The sequence below is a fragment of the Guyanagaster necrorhizus genome (assembly GCF_019112545.1).
Source record: "Guyanagaster necrorhizus MCA 3950 unplaced genomic scaffold BT62scaffold_102, whole genome shotgun sequence".
Taxonomy (NCBI): domain Eukaryota; kingdom Fungi; phylum Basidiomycota; class Agaricomycetes; order Agaricales; family Physalacriaceae; genus Guyanagaster; species Guyanagaster necrorhizus.
Window position 1 is genome coordinate 1 of NW_025064981.1, and position 16,208 is coordinate 16,208.

General features: G+C 45.8%; 5 protein-coding genes across 5 annotated transcripts; 1 reads left to right on the forward strand and 4 right to left on the reverse strand.

Annotated features, from left to right (window-relative positions):
• Positions 1–7: 7 nt before the first annotated feature.
• On the reverse strand, positions 8–4,247 carry BT62DRAFT_1014357 (uncharacterized protein; the record flags this gene model as incomplete). Its single annotated transcript, XM_043178201.1, has 5 exons — positions 8–18; positions 65–952; positions 1,014–1,145; positions 3,558–3,798; positions 3,852–4,247. 5 exons carry the CDS (start codon positions 4,245–4,247, stop codon positions 8–10), a joined length of 1,668 nt encoding a protein of 555 aa, XP_043032621.1.
• Positions 4,248–5,118: 871 nt separating this feature from the next.
• Positions 5,119–5,576, forward strand: BT62DRAFT_1081784 (uncharacterized protein; the record flags this gene model as incomplete). Its single annotated transcript, XM_043179712.1, has 2 exons — positions 5,119–5,124; positions 5,199–5,576. The coding sequence occupies 2 exons, from the start codon at positions 5,119–5,121 to the stop codon at positions 5,574–5,576; spliced, it is 384 nt and encodes a 127-aa protein (XP_043032622.1).
• Positions 5,577–5,867: 291 nt separating this feature from the next.
• Positions 5,868–6,654, reverse strand: BT62DRAFT_1014359 (uncharacterized protein; the record flags this gene model as incomplete). Its single annotated transcript, XM_043178202.1, has 4 exons — positions 5,868–5,946; positions 6,003–6,341; positions 6,404–6,505; positions 6,563–6,654. 4 exons carry the CDS (start codon positions 6,652–6,654, stop codon positions 5,868–5,870), a joined length of 612 nt encoding a protein of 203 aa, XP_043032623.1.
• Positions 6,655–8,953: 2,299 nt separating this feature from the next.
• BT62DRAFT_1014360 (uncharacterized protein) lies at positions 8,954–11,063 on the reverse strand (the record flags this gene model as incomplete). Its single annotated transcript, XM_043178203.1, has 10 exons — positions 8,954–9,360; positions 9,417–9,511; positions 9,555–9,608; positions 9,657–9,782; positions 9,834–10,028; positions 10,408–10,480; positions 10,532–10,788; positions 10,846–10,898; positions 10,968–11,000; positions 11,058–11,063. The coding sequence occupies 10 exons, from the start codon at positions 11,061–11,063 to the stop codon at positions 8,954–8,956; spliced, it is 1,299 nt and encodes a 432-aa protein (XP_043032624.1).
• Positions 11,064–12,187: 1,124 nt separating this feature from the next.
• On the reverse strand, positions 12,188–14,570 carry BT62DRAFT_939271 (cytochrome P450). Its single transcript, XM_043187691.1, has 10 exons — positions 14,261–14,570; positions 14,179–14,207; positions 13,915–14,124; positions 13,430–13,864; positions 13,197–13,373; positions 13,036–13,143; positions 12,826–12,983; positions 12,702–12,776; positions 12,555–12,641; positions 12,188–12,501 (listed from the first exon to the last, which is right to left on the reverse strand). Exons 1-9 carry the CDS (start codon positions 14,460–14,462, stop codon positions 12,563–12,565), a joined length of 1,473 nt encoding a protein of 490 aa, XP_043032625.1. The 5' UTR covers positions 14,463–14,570; the 3' UTR covers positions 12,188–12,501; positions 12,555–12,562.
• Between the last annotated feature and the right edge of the window lie 1,638 nt (positions 14,571–16,208).

Consider the following 16,208-nt stretch of genomic DNA (forward strand, 5'->3'; position numbering starts at 1 on the left):
CTCTCCATCACCTCCAATCTATCATATACCGCCATTCCACATCCAGCACATTTCACCTCCGAACATGCCAGCATTTCCGGCCACTCCTCAACCTCCAACGAACAAAGCCTATCCCCCGACGACTTCGCATCCATTTCCCAGAACATCTTCCACACAAGCGCCGTCCACGCCGACCCGTCGACAGACTCACCACACCCCTTACAACTCGCGTCCCATGCCATACCCATCTGAAACTCATCCCTCCGCTTCCGGTGCAGCTTGAACAACTTGACCAACGACCGCGTCGGGATCCGCTGCAGCGCCTCCTGGTACTGCTCCTCGTGGAGAGACAAGGATAGAGTATGTTTCGACGCGAGCTCCGCTTCCTCCTCCCACCCAAATCTAGTTGCTATCGCATACACCCGGAGTGGTTCTCTCAGGAACACGGGGGCAGTGATAGATGCGCGTATAATGTCCACCGCACTTCTGGCTCCCCAGGCATCAGCTAGGCTGAGCACACCCTCGAGGTCATCAAATTTGCGCCAAGGCGGGATCTCGAGCCCGCTGATAATACGTAGCAGTCGCTCCAAGACAACATCGTGTTCATGGATGGGGATCGGCTCGCTGTCTCGTCCGAAAGTGAAGGAGCTCGAAGCGAAGAACGCGGTCGACCTTCGCAAGACGAATGATGGCAGTCGGTATAAAGTATCGTCTAGCGAAGATAGAACGGCGTCGGCGCCTGGAGTATTGAAGGTCGGATGACATCTGGCTGCGAAGTCTTGAGAAACCATCGTGGACGCAGTGAAGGAAGAAGAGAAGACTGCCTGGCGCTTACGCAGGGTGAGCATGTGTTGATGGCCCCGTTGCCGCATGATCGCTTCGGTAATCCGAGTCGCATCAACATGATCATACGCGTTGGCTTCAGGGAGATAAAAGAAGAGACATTCGTTACACAGAGACCCTGTAGACATAACTACACAGAATTATACGCGTTAGAAGTCAAGCATTATAAGTGAACGGAATATCGAACACACAGCGTGAACCCGTTGCAAGAGGGCCGAAACTTGGATCCAATGTCGGAATATCCGAATTGCAATCCAATCGGTGTTTCTGTGTGCTCGTAAGCAGAGTGAGTCCCTGTATTATCGTCGATTCGAGCAACGCGCCTGACAAAGAATCTCAGAATGAGAGCATCGAGAGGCTGTCATACCTTTGCTATGCATCCGATCCTTCACATGGCCGTCAAGGGGCCTGAAACGTGTGAAATTCAAAAGAAATGGGAAATATGAACCACATACTCCTAAGAGACATGCAAAGGCTTTTTTGCATACTGACTTTTCCATCTGATGGCAATTCTTATTTGCCTGCTACTGAACAGGCAATTGTGAAAGCACATGTTATACCAGAGGAGGACAACTGTCTTCACATATCCAACAAGCTCACCAGCTGTTTCTAGCCTGGGTCTGTCAGAATAGATGGTACCTTTTCAGTCAACTTCAGCAAAGACTTTAGCATCATTAACATGCATTCACATTTCTGGCCTTGCATTGGGGGTTCCATTAATATTCTAACACAATTATTGTGGAACTATGCTATTGGAGTGGCTAGGGAGACCTGTTGGGCAGGAAATTTATCATTATTAGGTCTCAAACAGTTAAATCAGCACTTTAGTCTGTTCATAACAGTTGTAAGAGTTTTTAGAGATTGAAAACTTTCTGATGTGAATATTTCCTCTGCAATCATATATACTAACATGTACTTTTGATGTCATGAATGCATTGGTAAGAACACAAATGATCATCAATAAAACACAAATCAACACAAGCAAATGCATGCATGAAAATGTAAAATGGAAAATTCATCTAGTATATAAAAAAGAAAATAAGCAAGTCACAATGGCAAAGTCATCAACAAGAATAAAGCTAAGCCCCACTCAGCACTAGAGCACTAATAAGTGCCTAAGTCAACCTTACCCACATATTGAACTTTGTTTTATCATGTGTGATTTAAACAACAAAGTCAACAATGTTCATTCAACATGTAAGAGGAGATATAAGATGAGTGGGAATGGGGTATATAGGGGGGGGGGGGTACACAACACAACTGGGGATAGACAGAGAAGGATAGATGAACAATGGGTATAGATGAGTGGAGAGGAGAATAAATAGTATGTGGTGAAGTTGTAAGGGTCTGAAGAATAAGAAGCTACAGTAAAGATGTGTCAATGCCTACTAAATACCACTCAAAATTGGCAAGCATGTCTGATAGTCCAGTAAACTATGTCAAGTCATATGGAATCTGAACATGAAGGCCATCAATTGCATGAGGAGAGAGAGTAAAGAAATGAGACAAACTGAAATGACAAGTCCACTAGTCCAAGCCTTAGACATCAAGTATGAAAAGACAAGATGAAAAATAAAGATAAACCTAAACAGCAATCCACCAGCAGTCAAAGCATTCATCTGCACTAACAAACAAGCAATAGATAAAGGAGCATAGAAGAAAGAAAAGAAGTCACAGAAAAAAATGGTCTTTGATGTCATTATTGATATCAAGATGCTTAGACAATTGTTATGATTTTTTATGTTTATTTATCTTATCTGGCACCTAGCTTATCATTAAGCACTTAGGATTGTGGGATAATTGCCATATGATGGAGATGGACACAATAGGTAAACCATGACAATAATATCAAAGATGCCTTAACAACAGACAACATCCATTTGTTTCATATCTGACAATCAGACACCATAGTGTCACAATGCAGAGAGCCATAATAGTACAGGAACTGTATTTATTATTACAGACAAGTATATAAGTATGATAGCTCTTGCTGTAATACTCCAGCTTCAAGCTAAAGTTTATTCATACCACTTATCTCTCTCAAGCTTGTTCTGTGAATGCCTGGTTTGCACCAAGTTGAACACATAATAGTGGACTCTAATGTGACTATACAAACTCAATGCAGCATTAGTTTATCATGTGTTCTAGTCATGTGTTGAGCAGGTCTAACAGGCCAAGAGTGGAAGTGAGAGGACTAATGACATTGTTAGACCCAAAGTGCACATGACTTAAACATGTGATAAACTGATGCTGTATTGTCTTCATACAGTCACATCAGTTCACTATATGTGTTATATAGCCAATGTATTCCAAGACATTTAGACAAGTTAGGGTCAAGAGAAGATGATATAGAATAAACTTTAGCTTGAAGCTGGGTATCTACAGCAAGAGCTAAGCTACTTATATACATTTTGCCTTTTGATAAATATAGTCCTATTAATTGTGCATCTCTGTGCTATAGTCCTTGTCACCTCTGGTTGTTGGGGGTGGAACAATGAGGTATTGTCTACCATTGAGACACTATCACTGTTTACAGAATAATAGTGTGGCTTATTGTGATTGTATAATCATCCCATGCCTATCTGTAAGTGCCTGTGATTAGATAGATGCTCTGATAAGATAAGATAAAAGATAAAATAAATTGAAAAAATTGTAACATCCATTGACAAGTGAGTCCAGATCACTGACAGGTTCAAGAAGCTGAGGACTAGCCTCACATGTATAGAAGGACTCACAGAAGTCAACATCAACATCAGTGATCTGATAGTCCTTGAGAAGGGCTAGAATGTCCTGAGCTGCATCATGGGCAGCTGTGGCAGAGGTAGACTCAGAGATGACACCAATCCAAATAGTGACAGGACCAATAACTGGTTTCTTAGCCTGTACTGTTTCTTCATCAGCATCTTTTTCATCCTCAGATAGTTCATTGAACTGGGCCATCTTGAAACGAACAACATCTATTGTTGTAAAGTGGATCTAAAAATCCTAATTAGCAAATTCTATAATATGATAAATATCTATTAACTGACTGTATGAGCATCTAAAACTTTAACAACCTTCCAGCCCAAGTCATTGTTCCAGACTGTTATAATCAGATGGTTGTAGACTGGGCGCAGCTCTTTCAAACAGTGATAGGCTTCAGGTCCTCTGGGTGGGAACCACTTTTTGCCTGTGCGGTAAAGCAATGTGGGCCCAGAATGAAGGCCTGCATAGTAGAATTCAGCCTCTTCCTTGGAGACAGCATGCACATCAGAAGTGTAGGAAGTAGTGCTGCACATGGTATCACTGCCAAGGTCCAGAGAGGAGAAGGTTGATGTAGCAGTGGTTGGGGAGATAGTAGGGTCCTGGTCAACAGAGCTCTGAGCCTCCTCCATGTAGCTCCTAGCAAAGTGAATGTAATCCTCAACAACTTCAGCAGAAAGCATTGAATGAAGAGAGGGAAAATAAGATGGTTAGTATGAGACAATCATAAAGAAACTAAGGGACAGACTGATAAATGATTCAAAAGATCAAAAATGAGCTGAGTGACTTCACTGTGTAGTGTAGAGAGATGTTCAGTGAGGGACTGAAGAGAGGCCAAAGAGCTCCATTATATATCCATTGCCGTCTGAGACTTGTCTCAAATTCGCCCTCCGTGATGATGATGTAAGCTAAAACTGTGTGGTGTAAACTCCTCAAAATGGAAACCATCTCGCGATCCCCGAATCTTCCGCCGTTTCCTCCAAAATATTATTTATTTTAAGTACATAGAGTGATAATTTGCAGATAAATAAATTCTATTTTGACCTAGCCACTTATAATTAAATGGATGCTCTGCAAAGGGAAATTAGTCCTAGTGAATCATTTGGTGACACCAAGGAAGCTGAGAGCTCATAAATAATTTAAATGGGTGTAAAGACACTAAATGAAGGCAGATTCAATGAAATCCCTCGTAAGACACAGCCACCAATTACAGTCTAACTTCGGCCTTTACCTCCATCCCCCTTTCTAATGTTCCGGGAGCCATCTGAAACCATTTTCCTAGACATCAAGTTTCATACAGTGCATTTCCAGTCAGTCAGCAAATTTTGGAGCTGTGACTTCTTGGTGAAAAGGAGATTAATATATATCCTACTGTTATTGAACTAACCATTTCTAAGGATGTCACAGAAGATGTGTGATATTCTAAGCTTGCAGAATTTCATCCAGTGGGGACACTCTACCCAGGATGATCGATGAGACAGAACTCTCACCACCAAGGCCAGGGTGGATCATGAAAATGTGGAGCATCATCAGATATAAAATGCAGGGACAACGATGCCTGTAATCACATAAATCATCTCTACAACTGCTGTTGAACAGTGGCAAATGTACTGCCTGCAAAAATACCTGCCCAGACGATCGAGGAAGCATGGGCCTTTCCTCTTACACCCGTCGAACGTCTCCGGATGGCAACATCATCCCTTCTCGTCAGCAAATCGTTTGCTTGGGAATTTACTCATGTGTACTGCACTGACATACACATCTTCACTCATTTCCACCTTAACCACATCATCGGCCGTACCCTACAACGAGACACCATAGCCTTCCGGTCCGTCGACGCTTCATTTTCGCCGTCGAAGTTCTGCCGGTCCATCTCCTTCGTCCTCGAAGTCGATATCCACCTCCATCCCAAAGCGCACCCAGCATGGTCAGATATCCACGATCTTATGCCAGTACTTCAAAATTTATTCCCCAACGTCTCGCAGACATCGGTGAACAACAACTGGTGGTAAAACGACGCTGAACTCGCGTGGCTGCAGTTACCGGAACAAATAACCGAGTTGGATATCATGTATACATATAGCACAGTGCTCACACAGGAGCATCTGGAGAAGAAGACAATGTTGGACATTGTTCTCCACAGGCCTTTCCCGGAGTCAAAAAGTTGACAAGCCACTGAAGTCTGGAAGTGTATCGATGGTTTAGAATCACGCAGACATACACTTTGAGGGGAAATGTACCCGCTTGCTGTGAACAAGTTCCCTAGTCGCTTGGGTGGCCAAAAATATCAGCAAAAATGTCCCTCAAACAGCAGCAGCTCCCGAATGGTTGCCTCCATTATGACACACTCTCGCAGCAGTCGGACGAATGAAGAACGGCCACCTCGGTAAGAAAACGCATCAGTGAACTACAAAGATCACCAGGCAAAGAGAACTCACGACTGAGGAACAGAGCATGCAATTGAGTTTATAACGCGTTCATGCCTCATGAGAATAGCGAAAAAGATATTCGCCACCGCGACCAGTGCAGTCTGATAGCTGCGGATTGCGTACGAAATGAAGATACCCATGTCCGTTAAGAACGCGACTGAGAATAGGCGGCGGTAAATAGAGAAGGCCTGTAACCGTAGGTTGCGTACGAGGTGCGGCTGAGTCTCTTCGGGCATTTCATCCTCTTCGTAGCTATCCCATGGGTTGACTTGTTTTTCAGCATCGATGGTTATAGTGGACTTTTCGGGAGAGTGGTGAACGGTGGGACAGTTCGGCGACGAAGAGGTGCTGCTGGAAGCCGGACGGGTCAGTGCGGCTGTATGTGTGGTGGAATGTATTGTGAGGCTGACTGGGGAAACGATGTTTCCATTTTGGGGCAGATGTCGAAAATAAGGTTTTCGATGGTCTGAAATTCCAAGACGCAACGTAGGGCAGGGGAGAGGCTTCTGCTCCTAGGAAACGTCGTCATTCAGATGAACTAGATGTTTCATGTGAAAGAAGGTTGAAACGTGGAAGGATAACGTCCGAATGGTCGAGGTGGTCCGGTCGGCGGTTCGATTCCCCACAGAAATTCATTGTAGATCTGTGATATACCTGTCATTTTCGTTACGGAAGTGGAAAGGTAGGAGATCCATGCGTTAAATAATAAGGTGTGATACTCATTCGGTAACAATACTTCCCAGCAAAGGAATTCGGTCCGCTTTCCGCTGAAGATAATGATCCAAAAGTCAGCAAGGAAGAAACACAAGAATTTCAGGAGAGTTTTGGTCTTTGAATCCCTCATTCACTCTAGAAGGAAAAAAAAATCAGGAGGGAGAGGTCTTTCCTACAGGAGACATCGTTTTATAGGCCAAAAATGAAATGTTTTATAGTCAATCTTCCTGCTCCCGCACGATACCTATATGTGATTGTAATTGGGTCCATCTTGTAAAAAATCCTTCAAATATTAAGAGATCCATTTATGTCAGGCAAAAAATTACCATGTGAAGGAATAGCTGGGTGGAGCTCTAACCATAATCGGATGACGTCTAGTGGCTGTCGGGGCCACGCCAGTTTGAGGGTTCAATTTCCTATAGATGCATCTGTCAATGATGAGTTGGTTTGGTTTCGCATGGCGATCCAAAACCTGTGTTCTTTGGTCATAATTAAAGCGGGTTGCAATATCTCGGGCTATATTTGGTGTGTGCGTGTCTTGAGCGAAGGACTGAATTGTAGTGAGAGCAGCCACGTTGCTGTAGTTGTATGAGCAGGGGATGTAAGCGTGGTAGTCCTGAGATTGTCGACGGAAAGGGTAAGCACGTCGATATTTCACCTCTAAATTGTATCCTGTTACCTGATTGATTCGAAGGTACCGCCGTTGTGTACAAACCGATCTCGTTCACGAACATTGGTGACACAACAGAAGGTTACAACACCACCGGGGGGTTCTCCAGTCCCTGATGATGTTTTTGTCACGCGACCGGTAAATTTCCTTCGTCGATAGAAAGACCTGCCTTCCGTCGCACTGAAATGAATTACTAGTGTCTGATGGATTGATTGAAGACTTTGGTAAAAGAAGTCCTATATGTAGAAAAGGCATGGGCCTGTAAGTCGATATAGTATGGGTATGTAAACCATTGCTTTGGCAGCTGGCGTTGAGGAACAACGTCGGAGAAGATGCTTGGGATCATACCTTTTTTTTTATTAAAAGAAATAAAGTGCTCTGACCCCAAGTCTTGGGAAACACATCAGCGAAAGCCTAACAAGAAGGACAGTAGGGAAACCAGGGCAAAACCCGCCCAGATTCAATGGATGAGTGATTATCCGCCGGACGAAATCATGAGATTAAAGGTAATAAATTTGTACCATTTGAGAAGTGCCAGCATCTAAGGCCGGTCTGAGCGACGATGCTGAGGGTATGGATGAATGTTAAGACATGCCAACAAAGTCCTACCACAAAAAGAAAGAGGTTAGTTGTATTCTTATAGCGAGAATAAAACAGTCCATTGTTGCATATTCTATGTCGCGCAAGGCAAACCACTGAAATTAAAGGCCCTGAAAAATGAATTCGACGATGCGGTCGCATTCCTTCCCAGACTATTTCTTGGTTTATTCTTTTGCACTGTGCTTGCTCGCGGCCTCCACTCTCAACGATGAACAATCGACTGGGATCGACTTGGCTCACACTGAATCTTAATCATGGTTCGCTGAATCGGTCCCGGTGAATGTGTACATCTCCGATTTCCATATTCATACCCAAATCATAACGCTCCTCATATAGTTACTGTTGGATTTTGCTGGAAAGTTCTAGAAAGGGCAATCCGGCATCATGCCGAGAGCTGATGAGTAAGCTCGAGAGAAAGAGAAAGTTGTAGTAAATTCTAGATACAAGCCTGGAGAGTACAAATACAAGCTCTGTAGGAGCTGTAGAATAACAAATTCATACCTTCTGGCCTTACCAGCCTGGAGTCTACCCTGCGCAACACCGAGGATTTCCAACAGTTACCATCCCAAAATAATACCTTTGCAAACAGGAACTGACCGATACCTGCCTTACAAGATGAATGACGAAGAAACATAGGTTCCGAAGCTAATCCGCAAGTGCCTCATCAGTTCTTCTAAATCCAGATGTAGAGGAATACGATCTAGCCATTGTACAATGGGCTGTCATAGAGCGAATAGAATCAACATATAGAGTACTCTGAATAAAGACTGACAAGGGATGCACAGTAGAAAAAGACAATCGTGTAGCAGACATGATAGTACTCATGGAGATATATTTCGGCTACATGTCAACAATGGTAATCTTCCCAGACCACGTTACAAGCGCGATCCTTCCAAGGTCCTCGTCATAATCCAACGCCATCCAATTATCAAAATTATTCTAGCAGATCGTGCGAACACGGGCATTCTCGGTGTGGTTAAGCGGACTGGGGAAGACAGCAGCCACGAGGGTCTCGTAACTGTTCTGCTCCTCCCGATTGCGGTGATGGGAGTGGCCCGCTTGCCGAGGATGATGTCCGAACATCGAGTAGATCGATGGAAGGAGGATGTTTTACTGGTGAGCATTGGCGGGAAGGATGATAGGGAGTAGTGCTGGAAGGATTCATGCTGTTATCCCAGAGGGTTATGTTATTGCGGATAGGGATGGAGGTGGGGGTTGCACTGGCACCGTCGACCCAGCCAAAGGAATATTTGGAGACAAGCGTGGGTGATGGAAGGACGTAGAGAGCGATGGACTGGGCATGCAGGACGAGGTCCGTGGGCGGGGTTAAATGATTTGGAGGCAACGGGTGCGCGGCGTGTCGAGGTGTGTGCGCTCGCCGGTCTTCCAGTTGTAGATGAGCGTAGTGGAGCTGGGATCAGTTAGCGCTAAGATGTCACCAGTGAGGGTGACAAGGCGGAGGTTGATGTTGATGAAGTAGATTTCATGAAATGTTCCATCATCGTCCAAGTGCAGGAGCACAATTATCTGCGATCTATAGAAATTAGTGGTCGTTTAGCATATTAACAGGTGCTCACAATGACACCATGACACTGGCTTCAGAATCTGGGTTATCGTTAACTGTCACATCCCTGAATCCAACGTCGTTCCGGTGTGGGGATCATTTCGAGCACTTGTACGCCTCCACGATGTCCCAGATCATCAGGACTGACCGTGTCCCCTTGGATGCGGTCAGCAGCCATTTGTGCTGCCGCCCTGAGATGAATTTGATCTCTGATACAGGTGAGTCCACCAACATCACCTTGCTTGTGGGTGACAGAGAACAGTCAAGGAGCCATCATGACGCGAGTCGGTACGCGTGTCGCGTGCGCTGTTCAAGATCGATAACATCGAGGGGGAAAGGATAGTCATTGGACAGAATGTCGAGCTTGTGGGCGTTGGTCCATATGATTAGTAGCCTTGTCAGTGCGTCGAACCGTTTACACTTCTGAAAATTCAGCATCCAGGAATTAAGGCCAAAGAAAGCCTTACCTAATGAAGTCGCAGAATATCTGGAACAGAGAGAAACGCGATGGTGCAAATCAGCACATCGTCGACGAGCAGGATAAAGTTCATGCTGCTGTGGGCCGATCTCTATCTCGTGACCAAATAGTGTTTATTGCAAATTGTCCCGATTCAGATTCCAAGGGAAGGGATCATTTTCAGAGGCCTCTGCGCGATCAGTGTGCCACGATGTTCACCATCAGCGTCCAGGTGCTCTCCGCCGGGATCTTGTTTCATGGTGTCATGGCTGTGGGGCTGGGAATGACATCAAAATGATCTATAATCGATATCAGTTTTCTTCCTTCCAGTTTTCTGTGTACCGAACGGAAAATTGCACACAGAACGTGAACGGGTCGAAACTTAGATCCAATATCGGGTTATCCGAACTGCATCCCAATCGGTGTTTGTGTCCTCGTATGTAGAGTGAGTCCTTGTATTATCGTCGATTCGAGCAACGCGCCTGACAAAGAATCTCAGAATGACGAAAAAGTCCATCAAGCGGCTGTCATACCTTTGCTACAAACGCTGTCCTTCAAATCGCCATCAAGGGACCACGTCAGAGCTGCAGGCCCGAAATTCCACGACGAACTCGAAGGATAGATGGCGTCACACGGACAATACATCAGCGCAACCATTTTGGGCAGCCACGAGAGAATGCATCTTGTCGCCACGACGTCAAATACAAGGATTACAATCCATGCAGCGAGCACGGAATGTGACCGATGGCTGGCGCTTCTCAGCCCCATTCTATAGGCCAGCATATTGTTCCTATCGTCCCATTGCTGCATCTGATCGTATTTACTGCGAGTGCTCTATTGCGGATACGCTGACTCTGGTGTCTGTAATGACCACGGATCGATTGCCAAACCATTATTGACCTAGAAGAGCACAAGCCACGCATGGAACACATCAGGAAACGGAAGATAATGAAGAGCAGTGTCACGTACCTTCTCCCCATGTACGACCCCCTTATACGCGCGCTACAGGCATGCCCGCCATGTCCCGATGGACCGTGTTGTGTAAAGCTACCCACCGACCTTCATTTCGTATTCGCGCTCAGGGCTTCTGCTACAAGAAACGATGCTAATCTATAGCTAATGCGCCATTCTAGTATTTCTGGGGCCCAGGATTTCGTGTAGACATTATTTGTGCGCGATCATATCCGTGGCGATCTGGTTTCCAGCTTTCGACCATTCTTTTCCGCTTCTTCATCGTCATATTCATCGTCGCTATTCAAATTCTCGTGCTTCAGATACGTGCGTTTCCACTGGGCGACTGTAACACCGTCGATATGCTTCATAACCAACACACGCGCTACTTCTCCATTCGGCATCGTCAGCTGTTTATAGAAAATTAGATGAACTGACAATCAGCGAACAAGTAAAAATACCTTGTGCAGCTCAAAGTAGTATGGAGTTGCAGTGCCCTGCAGAGACTCCAGTTTTCCATAGATTAGATCCTCCATAGGGGCAAGATGCCTCGGGGAAATACAGTTATCCAAGGGTTCCGCAGAAGCAGCGAGGGCTGTAGAATCTTGAACACGACTTTTCCCTTAGCTTCTCTGCCCATATCGACGTCACCAACGCAGACTAGCGACCAAGGAATTCTAGGTTCGGTAAAATTCTGGAGGACAGGGGTGACCACAACGTTATAGGTCCCAAAAGTGGTAGTTCACAGGCATTGGCGGAAGTTGACTTTTAGAAGACATGGGGAAAGGTGACTGGGAAAGAACAGCCCTCATGGAGGGGGCGGCCAAAGGTTGCTACCTTACGGAGACGGCAAAGCTCACGACAAGTAGCGTGCAGAAATATTAAATTGGAAATGTCGTTGGAACCGTATCGCTAGGTCCAAGAGAGGGAATCGGCAATGGATAGTGATAGTCACAGTTGTCGCTACGTACAAGCGGGAATCTACGGCAATGCAACACGTGATCTCGGCGGAACCGGACCGTGCCAACGCTCCCATCGTAGTCCCAGCCGAAGTCAGGATCATAATCATCAGGATCATAGGGCTCATCCAAGGATCGGAATGACACTGGAAGAGTGGTTAGTTCAAAGGTTTTGAGACTCAAAAAAGATATGGGAGAAGTAGTCAGTGACGGGGAATCGACTAGTTATGCGTCGGCTTCGAAGGTTTTATATGACGCGCCTAAAACGGAAATTGAATCCTCAGTGCAACAACATTGAAAGTAGTGGTATGGTTTGACGACGGTTCAGTAGGTAGAACACCAGAGACGCTATTTCTTCTGCAACAGTAAATTTGATGATGCCAAAATCCTATCGTGTTCGAGAGCCACTGATCATTACTTAAGAGTTGTACGTTTGAAACGCTTTCAGCAGGAACCAGTCCTGTGTAGTATTTCGTTCTTGTAAGTATGCTTATAGAAAAAGAACCTGATATGCAATGACAACCGTGCACCGATAACTTGTTCGGAACGAGTCACGATCAAAGAGCCATCATATTCTATCGTTAATATCTGGGCTGTACGATTGTTTTTAGCGAGCCGCAAATTACAGCATGAATAAGAAACGCACAACTAAAATTATTCTCGCTCAGCGACGATGGCATGCAAATGCTTGTCACGAAACGCGGGTAAGAAGTGATACCGGAAGTTGACATGCCTTCGAAAGTTGAAAAAACCATCAGGAAGGGTGTGGAATAGAAAGAATCGGGTTACGCACTTCGTCTCATGATTCTTTAAATCAAATTTCCGAAGTAGGTTGGCAAAGAGGATATAGAGTTCACACCATGCCAGACTTGAGACCGTCAGACGGACCCCAAATGCTACGACGGCAGATAACTTACTTGATACCCAGACAAGCTCGAGGACCTCTCGAGAACGATATCAGGTACTTGTCGAGGGCAGCCCCACCTTGGAGCCATCTTTCTGGGTTGAAGCAATGCGGATCAGGGAAGATGTCCTCGTTCATGAGGATAAACGTGCTGCCGATACCGACGCTGGTCTGCGAATTTGTTAGATGCAAAGCTCGGCTCAAACTGCGGGTAAAACCTCACTCCAGCGGGAACGAGGACGCCCTCGATGACGGTCGGAGAGTCCACGAGGCGTGGTTTTGCGACTGGAACACCGTTACTGATCCGTAAGGATTCTTTGATGACCGCGGTCTGTTTTGATTGGGTGAGGATCGTCGGACGGGATGGGATAAGAGGTAACTCACCAAGTACGGTAGTTTCTCTAAGACTTGGTAGGAGACGCACGATTCCTTGCTGGGCCAAACGTCGAGTAATTCTGTCATCAATTTGGAATGTATGTCCGGGTTTTGCATGATGTGGAAGAAGCCGATCGTCATCGTATTACCTGTTGTATCAGTTCCACCGAAGAGTAAATTCTGAGCCTATATAAACGTCAGTGATGGAAAAGATTCGAGAAGAACGCGGTAATCCTGCGTACCTCATCCGATAGAGATTTCTTGGATGGTATCTCGCCCGATTTGAATTTCTCTGGAGATAGCAGGCTATGATAAATAGTCTCGTGCATACCATCGAGTGACGAAGGGTTTTTGAGTATCCCTTCGATCTGCGCAGAAAGCGCGTGTCGCAGTTGGACGAAACCGATGGTATCGGGGTCGAGATGGTGCGTGACCGACTCAGGGAGGCGGTAGAGCAGTTGGAGGATGGGAAAGTGGCGGATGGTAGTCATCATAGGCATGGCTCTTTCAAGGCTGAGAAGGATTGGGTGAGAGAAGTCTGGGGAGAGGAGGGCGTCGAATGAATGGGAGTAGCTGAAGGCGGTAATGATGTCCATAGTGAGGGATTTGAAGGCAGCGTACAGATTCACAGGCTTGCCGGTGTAATCCTGGCGGAGGCGGAAAAGGAGCGTGTCGACCTTCTGGAAATTTAAGCCAGCGGAAGTGGTGGAAGCGAACGGTGACTTGCCTTGGATTGGACAATGCCTTCAAGTTGAAGGATCGATCGACGAGAGAAGAAAGGCAAGAGCACGTCTCTTCGTTTCTTTGCGACGGCTAGATCAGTAAACCCGAATGAGGATTCGTCTTGGGCGAAGCAGAAGTAGAAGTTTGGGTCTTTGATGAATTTGACTTGCGACGTGTAGATGGAAAAGTATGCTTGCGGGTTGCTGAAGTGTAGCTTAAGAGATATAAGTCAGTCAAAGGGACGTGACATTGTTTGTAAGACCCTCACTTCATTTGGATTGATGCGAACGACGGGTCCTGGGTTGGACCAGTAAGTTTCGGCTGGCAGGTGGGGGATCGGAGGGATATACCATATATTTTGTGGAGTTCCTCGAGTTTCTGGACGAATAGACCGTCGCAGAATACCTCATAATATGTCTGGTACCAGCCTGTCAGCGCCGCTAAACGTGGCCCTGGAAATGACTTGAGACGATGGAAGACTAAACGGTAGACTGCTAGATAAAGAACATAAGAGAGGACAAGAGGCACTACAACGGCACTGTAACTCAGCATTGGGGGCGTTCTGCTGTTGCGATTCAATGCAGGGCTTTTATTCTTCTGAGAGGACGTCTTTTTCCCAGCCTTTACGTATTTCGCTCATAAGATTTATCACAAGTCATGCGATTGGTCGGCTATGAAGTTAGTTTGCGTCATGAGGTCTTCGTTCAAGGGAAAATCAATGCCTGTCGCTATTTCTGATGGATATAACCAGTACTCCGGGTAAGAGAAGAACTGATGACTAGTACTTATCGACGTTGCCAAGTGGCGAGTTACCAAAAATGCTCCCGGGCATTAGTCCACGGGGTCACAACGAATCAACAAGCGGCAGCTGATGATTAATGTTACTCAATTGACGGGATCCTGTCGACATTCCCTAAGAAGCGGAAGAGATAAAAGGTCAGCTGTCTGTGTCATGACTGTGTGCAAGATGGAAAAAAGCGACTGGCGTCCTGAACATAAGCCATCCATCGTCTCATGTTCCATAGTCATCCAGAAGGTTATCTGTATTCAACGGTCGCTGTAGTAAACATAGTCAGATATGGGCGTGCACAGAAGAATAGCTGTATCCATTCCCTCTGCTTGGCTCCGACAGTATTTTGAAGGCTCGTCTCTTTCTTCACCTTGCATACAAAATATTTCTGTAATCTTTAATCTCCCGCATGTGGGTTTGTCACGATAAGGCAGCCAGTAGGGATTTTCCACCGTTCCATATATGTTTACGGCCGTAAGCTGTAGGAGAAATGGGCCCCGACGGCACGGTACAGGTTTTGCCCTTATACCATGCCATACCACACCAGTACTGTATACCGCGGGGTGACTTACCTTGTACCAAAATAATCCAGAATTCATTTGAATTTGGGGTACCCATATAAAGACCATAAAAAGTATTCCTGAGGCAGCACGGGTACGGTGGGCATCTCTAGCAACCTGGGTAATTATCAACTTCAGTTCAGCATCTGGCTTATAGGTCACATTGAATGGCACCTTTCGTGTGCAAGTCGTGGTACTTTGCTACCACGAGAAATACATAGAAGCGGCATTGACGTTCGTATTGCAAAGTTTGGGGGAACAGTCTGCCTAAACGAGCGTTCAACGATCAAAGGAGTATGTACTTACTACGGCCGTAATGAGGTGCAGAACAAAATAACACACGTACAATAAATATGGCGTTCTATATCCAACTTCAATGAGAAAAAAAGGTAGGTTCGTATTGTCGTCGACAGGTTGTCAAAGTAGCTGTGAAGAGTACTGTCCGGGGTCGGCCCGTACAAAAGGACATTCCCTAAAGTTTCCCACGGCCTCGGACTACCGTCCCATCATTTTCATCAACTGTTCTTTGCGGCAGGAGGTTCGCCTTGGAAGGCAGGGACGCGAAGAAACAATCTGAGGCTGATGAGATGGGGAAGCTAGACCATTTTTACCTACTACCTTTGAATAGGAAAATCTATGCAAAATTCTACTGCAGGTGATTTTTCTGCTATCTAACGGAGATACTTGGCAAATATCTCGTCGGCGCGATTCAGGCGACGTTTCCTGGAGGAGTGGGTGCCGGCACGTCATAACCATGGCCTCTCATCACGTCTATCAGCACCCTCGATGCGACAGCGCGACATACCGTCCAGGTCAAAGTCAAGGAATAGTAGAGCAACCGGTTTCTGTAGCACGCGTATAAGGGGGTCGTACATGGGGAGAAGGTACGTGACACTGCTCTTCATTATCTTCCGTTTCCTGATGTGTTCCATGCGTGGCTTGTGCTCT